General features: G+C 28.1%; 1 protein-coding gene across 1 annotated transcript in view; it reads left to right on the forward strand.

Annotated features, from left to right (window-relative positions):
* The window catches only part of LOC130450403 (carbonic anhydrase-related protein 10), a 201,807-nt gene that overhangs the window by 120,639 nt on the left and 68,832 nt on the right, over positions 1-12,336 (forward strand). The window contains exon 3 of the mRNA XM_056788779.1: positions 8,775-8,911. Within this exon, the coding sequence (XP_056644757.1) occupies positions 8,775-8,911 (137 nt within the window). The remainder of the gene's footprint in view (positions 1-8,774; positions 8,912-12,336) is intronic.

Consider the following 12,336-nt stretch of genomic DNA (forward strand, 5'->3'; position numbering starts at 1 on the left):
AAATGCTTCGTTTTCGGTTAAGATATACATCATTATTTACTACAAGGTCAACTATAAACTTTCCTATTTTCTAACCGATGTATTTAGAATCATTTTTCGAATTAATAACTATGAAATAATAATTTTATTCAAATAAAACGTGAATCGACAATTATTTTCTTTATTCTTAAAGTAATTTTGATAAAAAGTCGGTAAATGAAAGAGGTACATAACCTACAAATAGTCAAATAAACTTTGGAACACTAAAATAAAGAAATGCTTCGTTTTCGGTTAAGATATACATCATTATTTACTACAAGGTCAACTATAAACTTTCCTATTTTCTAACCGATGTATTTAGAATCATTTTTCGAATTAATAACTATGAAATAATGATTTTATTCAAATAAAACGTGAATCGACAATTATTTTCTTTATTCTTAAAGTAATTTTGATAAAAAGTCGGTAAATGAAAGAGGTACATAACCTACAAATAGTCAAATAAACTTTGGAACACTAAAATAAAGAAATGCTTCGTTTTCGGTTAAGATATACATCATTATTTACTACAAGGTCAACTATAAACTTTCCTATTTTCTAACCGATGTATTTAGAATCATTTTTCGAATTAATAACTATGAAATAATGATTTTATTCAAATAAAACGTGAATCGACAATTATTTTCTTTATTCTTAAAGTAATTTTGATAAAAAGTCGGTAAATGAAAGAGGTACATAACCTACAAATAGTCAAATAAACTTTGGAACACTAAAATAAAGAAATGCTTCGTTTTCGGTTAAGATATACATCATTATTTACTACAAGGTCAACTATAAACTTTCCTATTTTCTAACCGATGTATTTAGAATCATTTTTCGAATTAATAACTATGAAATAATAATTTTATTCAAATAAAACGTGAATCGACAATTATTTTCTTTATTCTTAAAGTAATTTTGATAAAAAGTCGGTAAATGAAAGAGGTACATAACCTACAAATAGTCAAATAAACTTTGGAACACTAAAATAAAGAAATGCTTCGTTTTCGGTTAAGATATACATCATTATTTACTACAAGGTCAACTATAAACTTTCCTATTTTCTAACCGATGTATTTAGAATCATTTTTCGAATTAATAACTATGAAATAATAATTTTATTCAAATAAAACGTGAATCGACAATTATTTTCTTTATTCTTAAAGTAATTTTGATAAAAAGTCGGTAAATGAAAGAGGTACATAACCTACAAATAGTCAAATAAACTTTGGAACACTAAAATAAAGAAATGCTTCGTTTTCGGTTAAGATATACATCATTATTTACTACAAGGTCAACTATAAACTTTCCTATTTTCTAACCGATGTATTTAGAATCATTTTTCGAATTAATAACTATGAAATAATAATTTTATTCAAATAAAACGTGAATCGACAATTATTTTCTTTATTCTTAAAGTAATTTTGATAAAAAGTCGGTAAATGAAAGAGGTACATAACCTACAAATAGTCAAATAAACTTTGGAACACTAAAATAAAGAAATGCTTCGTTTTCGGTTAAGATATACATCATTATTTACTACAAGGTCAACTATAAACTTTCCTATTTTCTAACCGATGTATTTAGAATCATTTTTCGGATTAATAACTATGAAATAATGATTTTATTCAAATAAAACGTAAATCAACAATTATTTTCTTTATTCTTAAAGTAATTTTGATAAAAAGTCGGTAAATGAAAGAGGTACATAACCTACAAATAGTCAAATAAACTTTGGAACACTAAAATAAAGAAATGCTTCGTTTTCGGTTAAGATATACATCATTATTTACTACAAGGTCAACTATAAACTTTCCTATTTTCTAACCGATGTATTTAGAATTATTTTTCGAATTAATAACTATGAAATAATAATTTTATTCAAATAAAACGTGAATCGACAATTATTTTCTTTATTCTTAAAGTAATTTTGATAAAAAGTCGGTAAATGAAAGAGGTACATAACCTACAAATAGTCAAATAAACTTTGGAACACTAAAATAAAGAAATGCTTCGTTTTCGGTTAAGATATACATCATTATTTACTACAAGGTCAACTATAAACTTTCCTATTTTCTAACCGATGTATTTAGAATCATTTTTCGAATTAATAACTATGAAATAATAATTTTATTCAAATAAAACGTGAATCGACAATTATTTTCTTTATTCTTAAAGTAATTTTGATAAAAAGTCGGTAAATGAAAGAGGTACATAACCTACAAATAGTCAAATAAACTTTGGAACACTAAAATAAAGAAATGCTTCGTTTTCGGTTAAGATATACATCATTATTTACTACAAGGTCAACTATAAACTTTCCTATTTTCTAACCGATGTATTTAGAATCATTTTTCGAATTAATAACTATGAAATAATAATTTTATTCAAATAAAACGTGAATCGACAATTATTTTCTTTATTCTTAAAGTAATTTTGATAAAAAGTCGGTAAATGAAAGAGGTACATAACCTACAAATAGTCAAATAAACTTTGGAACACTAAAATAAAGAAATGCTTCGTTTTCGGTTAAGATATACATCATTATTTACTACAAGGTCAACTATAAACTTTCCTATTTTCTAACCGATGTATTTAGAATTATTTTTCGAATTAATAACTATGAAATAATAATTTTATTCAAATAAAACGTGAATCGACAATTATTTTCATTATTCTTAAAGTAATTTCGATATAAATCCACTAAATTAATGAGGTACATAACCTACAAATAGTCAAATAAACTTTGGAACACTAAAATAAAGAAATGCTTCGTTTTCGGTTAAGATATACATCATTATTTACTACAATGTCAACTATAAACTTTCCTATTTTCTAACCGATGTATTTAGAATTATTTTTCGAATTAATAACTATGAAATAATAATTTTATTCAAATAAAACGTGAATCGACAATTATTTTCATTATTCTTAAAGTAATTTTGATAAAAAGTCGGTAAATGAAAGAGGTACATAACCTACAAATAGTCAAATAAACTTTGGAACACTAAAATAAAGAAATGCTTCGTTTTCGGTTAAGATATACATCATTATTTACTACAATGTCAACTATAAACTTTCCTATTTTCTAACCGATGTATTTAGAATCATTTTTCGAATTAATAACTATGAAATAATGATTTTATTCGAATAAAACGTGAATCAACAATTATTTTCATTATTCTTAAAGTAATTTCGATATAAATCCACTAAATTAATGAGGTACATAACCTACAAATAGTCAAATAAACTTTGGAACACTAAAATAAAGAAATGCTTCGTTTTCGGTTAAGATATACATCATTATTTACTACAATGTCAACTATAAACTTTCCTATTTTCTAACCGATGTATTTAGAATCATTTTTCGAATTAATAACTATGAAATAATGATTTTATTCGAATAAAACGTGAATCAACAATTATTTTCATTATTCTTAAAGTAATTTCGATATAAATCCACTAAATTAATGAGGTACATAACCTACAAATAGTCAAATAAACTTTGGAACACTAAAATAAAGAAATGCTTCGTTTTCGGTTAAGATATACATCATTATTTACTACAATGTCAACTATAAACTTTCCTATTTTCTAACCGATGTATTTAGAATCATTTTTCGGATTAATAACTATGAAATAATGATTTTATTCAAATAAAACGTAAATCAACAATTATTTTCTTTATTCTTAAAGTAATTTTGATAAAAAGTCGGTAAATGAAAGAGGTACATAACCTACAAATAGTCAAATAAACTTTGGAACACTAAAATAAAGAAATGCTTCGTTTTCGGTTAAGATATACATCATTATTTACTACAAGGTCAACTATAAACTTTCCTATTTTCTAACCGATGTATTTAGAATCATTTTTCGAATTAATAACTATGAAATAATGATTTTATTCGAATAAAACGTGAATCAACAATTATTTTCATTATTCTTAAAGTAATTTCGATATAAATCCACTAAATTAATGAGGTACATAACCTACAAATAGTCAAATAAACTTTGGAACACTAAAATAAAGAAATGCTTCGTTTTCGGTTAAGATATACATCATTATTTACTACAATGTCAACTATAAACTTTCCTATTTTCTAACCGATGTATTTAGAATCATTTTTCGAATTAATAACTATGAAATAATAATTTTATTCAAATAAAACGTGAATCGACAATTATTTTCATTATTCTTAAAGTAATTTTGATAAAAAGTCGGTAAATGAAAGAGGTACATAACCTACAAATAGTCAAATAAACTTTGGAACACTAAAATAAAGAAATGCTTCGTTTTCGGTTAAGATATACATCATTATTTACTACAAGGTCAACTATAAACTTTCCTATTTTCTAACCGATGTATTTAGAATCATTTTTCGAATTAATAACTATGAAATAATAATTTTATTCAAATAAAACGTGAATCGACAATTATTTTCATTATTCTTAAAGTAATTTCGATATAAAGTCACTAAATGAACGAGGTACATAACCTACAAATAGTCAAATAAACTTTGGAACACTAAAATAAAGAAATGCTTCGTTTTCGGTTAAGATATACATCATTATTTACTACAATGTCAACTATAAACTTTCCTATTTTCTAACCGATGTATTTAGAATCATTTTTCGAATTAATAACTATGAAATAATGATTTTATTCGAATAAAACGTGAATCAACAATTATTTTCATTATTCTTAAAGTAATTTCGATATAAATCCACTAAATTAATGAGGTACATAACCTACAAATAGTCAAATAAACTTTGGAACACTAAAATAAAGAAATGCTTCGTTTTCGGTTAAGATATACATCATTATTTACTACAATGTCAACTATAAACTTTCCTATTTTCTAACCGATGTATTTAGAATCATTTTTCGGATTAATAACTATGAAATAATGATTTTATTCAAATAAAACGTAAATCAACAATTATTTTCTTTATTCTTAAAGTAATTTTGATAAAAAGTCGGTAAATGAAAGAGGTACATAACCTACAAATAGTCAAATAAACTTTGGAACACTAAAATAAAGAAATGCTTCGTTTTCGGTTAAGATATACATCATTATTTACTACAAGGTCAACTATAAACTTTCCTATTTTCTAACCGATGTATTTAGAATCATTTTTCGAATTAATAACTATGAAATAATGATTTTATTCGAATAAAACGTGAATCAACAATTATTTTCATTATTCTTAAAGTAATTTCGATATAAATCCACTAAATTAATGAGGTACATAACCTACAAATAGTCAAATAAACTTTGGAACACTAAAATAAAGAAATGCTTCGTTTTCGGTTAAGATATACATCATTATTTACTACAATGTCAACTATAAACTTTCCTATTTTCTAACCGATGTATTTAGAATCATTTTTCGAATTAATAACTATGAAATAATAATTTTATTCAAATAAAACGTGAATCGACAATTATTTTCATTATTCTTAAAGTAATTTCGATATAAATCCACTAAATTAATGAGGTACATAACCTACAAATAGTCAAATAAACTTTGGAACACTAAAATAAAGAAATGCTTCGTTTTCGGTTAAGATATACATCATTATTTACTACAATGTCAACTATAAACTTTCCTATTTTCTAACCGATGTATTTAGAATTATTTTTCGAATTAATAACTATGAAATAATAATTTTATTCAAATAAAACGTGAATCGACAATTATTTTCATTATTCTCAAAGTAATTTTGATAAAAAGTCGGTAAATGAAAGAGGTACATAACCTACAAATAGTCAAATAAACTTTGGAACACTAAAATAAAGAAATGCTTCGTTTTCGGTTAAGATATACATCATTATTTACTACAATGTCAACTATAAACTTTCCTATTTTCTAACCGATGTATTTAGAATCATTTTTCGAATTAATAACTATGAAATAATGATTTTATTCGAATAAAACGTGAATCAACAATTATTTTCATTATTCTTAAAGTAATTTCGATATAAATCCACTAAATTAATGAGGTACATAACCTACAAATAGTCAAATAAACTTTGGAACACTAAAATAAAGAAATGCTTCGTTTTCGGTTAAGATATACATCATTATTTACTACAATGTCAACTATAAACTTTCCTATTTTCTAACCGATGTATTTAGAATTATTTTTCGAATTAATAACTATGAAATAATAATTTTATTCAAATAAAACGTGAATCGACAATTATTTTCATTATTCTTAAAGTAATTTTGATAAAAAGTCGGTAAATGAAAGAGGTACATAACCTACAAATAGTCAAATAAACTTTGGAACACTAAAATAAAGAAATGCTTCGTTTTCGGTTAAGATATACATCATTATTTACTACAATGTCAACTATAAACTTTCCTATTTTCTAACCGATGTATTTAGAATCATTTTTCGAATTAATAACTATGAAATAATGATTTTATTCGAATAAAACGTGAATCAACAATTATTTTCATTATTCTTAAAGTAATTTCGATATAAATCCACTAAATTAATGAGGTACATAACCTACAAATAGTCAAATAAACTTTGGAACACTAAAATAAAGAAATGCTTCGTTTTCGGTTAAGATATACATCATTATTTACTACAATGTCAACTATAAACTTTCCTATTTTCTAACCGATGTATTTAGAATCATTTTTCGGATTAATAACTATGAAATAATGATTTTATTCAAATAAAACGTAAATCAACAATTATTTTCTTTATTCTTAAAGTAATTTTGATAAAAAGTCGGTAAATGAAAGAGGTACATAACCTACAAATAGTCAAATAAACTTTGGAACACTAAAATAAAGAAATGCTTCGTTTTCGGTTAAGATATACATCATTATTTACTACAAGGTCAACTATAAACTTTCCTATTTTCTAACCGATGTATTTAGAATCATTTTTCGAATTAATAACTATGAAATAATGATTTTATTCGAATAAAACGTGAATCAACAATTATTTTCATTATTCTTAAAGTAATTTCGATATAAATCCACTAAATTAATGAGGTACATAACCTACAAATAGTCAAATAAACTTTGGAACACTAAAATAAAGAAATGCTTCGTTTTCGGTTAAGATATACATCATTATTTACTACAATGTCAACTATAAACTTTCCTATTTTCTAACCGATGTATTTAGAATCATTTTTCGAATTAATAACTATGAAATAATAATTTTATTCAAATAAAACGTGAATCGACAATTATTTTCATTATTCTTAAAGTAATTTTGATAAAAAGTCGGTAAATGAAAGAGGTACATAACCTACAAATAGTCAAATAAACTTTGGAACACTAAAATAAAGAAATGCTTCGTTTTCGGTTAAGATATACATCATTATTTACTACAAGGTCAACTATAAACTTTCCTATTTTCTAACCGATGTATTTAGAATCATTTTTCGAATTAATAACTATGAAATAATAATTTTATTCAAATAAAACGTGAATCGACAATTATTTTCATTATTCTTAAAGTAATTTCGATATAAAGTCACTAAATGAACGAGGTACATAACCTACAAATAGTCAAATAAACTTTGGAACACTAAAATAAAGAAATGCTTCGTTTTCGGTTAAGATATACATCATTATTTACTACAATGTCAACTATAAACTTTCCTATTTTCTAACCGATGTATTTAGAATCATTTTTCGAATTAATAACTATGAAATAATGATTTTATTCGAATAAAACGTGAATCAACAATTATTTTCATTATTCTTAAAGTAATTTCGATATAAATCCACTAAATTAATGAGGTACATAACCTACAAATAGTCAAATAAACTTTGGAACACTAAAATAAAGAAATGCTTCGTTTTCGGTTAAGATATACATCATTATTTACTACAATGTCAACTATAAACTTTCCTATTTTCTAACCGATGTATTTAGAATCATTTTTCGGATTAATAACTATGAAATAATGATTTTATTCAAATAAAACGTAAATCAACAATTATTTTCTTTATTCTTAAAGTAATTTTGATAAAAAGTCGGTAAATGAAAGAGGTACATAACCTACAAATAGTCAAATAAACTTTGGAACACTAAAATAAAGAAATGCTTCGTTTTCGGTTAAGATATACATCATTATTTACTACAAGGTCAACTATAAACTTTCCTATTTTCTAACCGATGTATTTAGAATCATTTTTCGAATTAATAACTATGAAATAATGATTTTATTCGAATAAAACGTGAATCAACAATTATTTTCATTATTCTTAAAGTAATTTCGATATAAATCCACTAAATTAATGAGGTACATAACCTACAAATAGTCAAATAAACTTTGGAACACTAAAATAAAGAAATGCTTCGTTTTCGGTTAAGATATACATCATTATTTACTACAAGGTCAACTATAAACTTTCCTATTTTCTAACCGATGTATTTAGAATCGTTTTTCGAATTAATAACTATGAAATAATGATTTTATTCAAATAAAACGTGAATCGACAATTGTTTTCATTATTCTAAACGTAATTTCGATATAAAGTCACTAAATGAACGAGGTACATAACCTACAAATAGTCAAATAAACTTTGGAACACTAAAATAAAGAAATGCTTCGTTTTCGGTTAAGATATACATCATTATTTACTACAAGGTCAACTATAAACTTTCCTATTTTCTAACCGATGTATTCAGAATCAATAGAAACGATCAGAACCATATCGGAGACTCCAATTTGAATTTGTATTCACAAAAACGTCTATTTCTCGTTTTTTTCCAGGTCCCGCGTTTTGGGGTCTCATTAATCCGGAATGGTCGTTGTGCAATAAGGGCAGACGACAATCTCCAGTTAATTTAGAACCGAATAAGCTGCTTTTCGATCCCAATCTTCGACCACTCCACCTAGATAAACACAGAGTAAGTAACGAGATTTATATAGTTCAAACCTAGTCCAAATTTGATTAAAACTATCATTAATCACTTAAAAATTGAATAAAAAAAAAAGTTGGAGACGTTCATTTTCGTCAAACGTATCATCTAGAATCATATATAAATCGAAATGGGGGATCTTTTCGTGTAAAAGCTTCGACAATATCATTTCATCTTGTCGTGTGGTTAACTCGGGTCGCGGTGACGATTGCCCGGATTACGGAACTACCGTATGGATGTGACTGTCGTTTCAATGACGCCTTATTATAGATGGCGCTTTTCCGTGATGCGGATAGATGAGCTTAACATTATATCCTTACCTGGATCTCCCTCTCGGTTCACAACTAGAATCTAAATACTCGGTAGGGGCTTCGAGGGTATGGGATCATTTCGAGGGATAATCTCGAACAGATGTTTCATAATTTATATAGTTTGTCCCTTTAAATATAGTCGATGACGAAACGCGGAATCGTTTAGTTGGAAGTCAGTGTTAACAGTGTTGTAGGTTTTCTGGAACGAACTGTTTTTGACGATTTCCGTCTACGTATTCAACAGAAAGTTCCCGAGGGAGGTTTTTTGAACGCCGAATCTTCTTCGTATCGATTCCACGTGGACTTGGAAGATATTCGAGCGGTGGTAAGACGAAAAAACAACGCCGAGAAGATGACTAAACGACTTCCGGAAGAACCGATACGATGTAAGGTGGAAATCCACTCAAATATTGTCGAAGAAATAGATAAAATAAGTAATGGAGATATTGAAAAGCGAGACTATGGGTAGACCTATCGAGAATGTTGAAATTAACAGCCAAAAAGGCAGTAGATCACTCAAATAATGGTGAGAATACTGGACTTGCTGGTAATCTCTGTTTTGTCGTCTTTTGCAATCACAACTCCTTGGTAAAAACTAAATCTTGGTTTTGCTTATGTAATTGCTTCATAATATCACTGCTAGTGTCCATTTTGTAGAGTTTATTAATTCAAACGAGTCCCTACCATCCGCGAAGACCAGCCACGCAGTGGTCGACCAAATGAAGTGACTATTCCAGAAAAGTTGAATAAATTCGTCGTGAAGATGTTTCCAACGATTGCTTGATAAATTTTGACACTTGGAATGAAAAAACAATCAAAATAATGTGGACTGATGAGGGAGGACCGGGTTTAAAGAAGACAAAAACCGTTCCGGCTGCTTGCGAGGTTATGGCGTCGTTAGATTCAAATTCCTCGGATTATTTTCTGTTTCCAGACTTGAATGAATGGCTCTGTGGTCGAAAATTGTTCAAAAATGAAGAGGTGATGTCGATGGCTATATAGTTTGACGATTCTTATCTTAAAAAGGGTATTGAACATGGCTATAGATCTGAATAGATCATCGATTGAGCATCCAGATGATTGACGAAGCTGTAAACAGCTAGAAAAATCTTATACAAGGAATTACTCACAAGTTGGTGCCAAAAATTTGATTCCCGACCAAAAGCTCTTAGATCTGCTTGGAAAAAGACCCGATTTGAGTCGATGGAAACTGTAGAACAGACCTCCTAAAGACCCTGACCAAAGAAGACTTCCAGCATTGCTTAAATCAATAGAAAAAAGATATGGAAAGGTTTGTGGCGAAGGTTTGGGGATGTTTTGGAGGTAGACTCACTGGAAACCTGGTAGAAACTGAAATGATTTCGATAAAAGAAAACTGCGAACTTGATCTTGAAGCTTGTCAGCGATCCCAAGCGTTTCTCGAAGCTGTGCAAAAGGTATTTGAAAGAATTGGAATTGAAAAATGTTCTAGATAAAACATAGAACCAAATAAACGACGATTATTCGTCAAAATTATCACAAAGAAGGTTTGGGGATGTTTTGGAGGTTGATTCATTGGAAACCTGGTGAAAACTGAAGGGATTTTGATAAAAGAAAACTGTGAACTCGATCTTGAAGCTTGTCAGCGATCCCAAGCGTTTCTCGAAGCTGTGCAAACAGTATTTGCAAGAATTGGAATTGAAGAATGTTCTAGATAAAACATAGAACCAAATAAACGACGATTATTCGTCAAAATTATCACAAAGAAGGTTTGGGGATGTTTTGGAGGTTGATTCATTGGAAACCTGGTGAAAACTGAAGGGATTTTGATAAAAGAAAACTGTGAACTCGATCTTGAAGCTTGTCAACGATCTCAAGCGTTTTTCGAAGCTGTGCAAACAGTATTTGAAAGAATTGGAATTGAAGAATGTTCTAGATAAAACATAGAACCAAATAAACGACGATTATTCGTCAAAATTATCACAAAGAAGGTTTGGGGATGTTTTGGAGGTTGATCCATTGGAAACCTGGTGAAAACTGAAGGGATTTTGATGAAAGAAAGCTGTGAACTCGATCTTGAAGCTTGTCAACGATCCCAAGCGCTTCTCGAAGCTGTGCAAAAGGTATTTGAAAGAATTGGAAATGAAGAACGTTCTAGATAAGACATAGAACCAAATAAACGACGATTATTCGTCAAAATTATCACAAAGAAGGTTTGGGGATGTTTTGGAGGTTGATCCATTGGATACCTGGTGAAAACTGAAGGGATTTTGATGAAAGAAAACTGCGAACTTGATATTGAAGCTTGTCAGCGATCCCAAGCGTTTCTCGAAGCTGTACAAACAGTATTTGAAAGAATTGGAAATGAAGAATGTTCTAGATAAAACATAGAACCAAATAAATGACGATTATTAGTCAAAATTATTACAAAGAAGGTTTGGGGATGTTTTGGAGGTTGATCCATTGGAAACCTGATGAAAACTGATGGGATTTCGATAAATGAAAGCTGCGAACTCGATCTTGAAGCTTGTCAGCGATCCCAAGCGTTTCTCGAAGCTGTGCAAAAGGTATTTGAAAGAATTGGAATTGAAAAATGTTCTAGATAAAACATAGAACCAAATAAACGACGATTATTCGTCAAAATTATCACAAAGAAGGTTTGGGGATGTTTTGGAGGTTGATTCATTGGAAACCTGGTGAAAACTGAAGGGATTTTGATAAAAGAAAACTGTGAACTCGATCTTGAAGCTTGTCAGCGATCCCAAGCGTTTCTCGAAGCTGTGCAAAAGGTATTTGAAAGAATTGGAATTGAAAAATGTTCTAGATAAAACATAGAACCAAATAAACGACGATTATTCATCAAAATTATCACATAGAAGGTTTGGGGATGTTTTGGAGGTTGATTCATTGGAAACCTGGTGAAAACTGATGGGATTTTGATAAAAGAAAACTGTGAACTCGATCTTGAAGCTTGTCAACGATCCCAAGCGTTTTTCGAAGCTGTGCAAACAGTATTTGAAAGAATTGGAATTGAAGAATGTTCTAGATAAAACATAGAACCAAATAAACGACGATAATTCGTCAAAATTATCACAAAGAAGGTTTGGGGATGTTTTGGAGGTT

The sequence above is a fragment of the Diorhabda sublineata genome, chromosome 1 (genome assembly GCF_026230105.1).
Source record: "Diorhabda sublineata isolate icDioSubl1.1 chromosome 1, icDioSubl1.1, whole genome shotgun sequence".
NCBI classification, from domain to species: Eukaryota; Metazoa; Arthropoda; class Insecta; order Coleoptera; family Chrysomelidae; genus Diorhabda; species Diorhabda sublineata.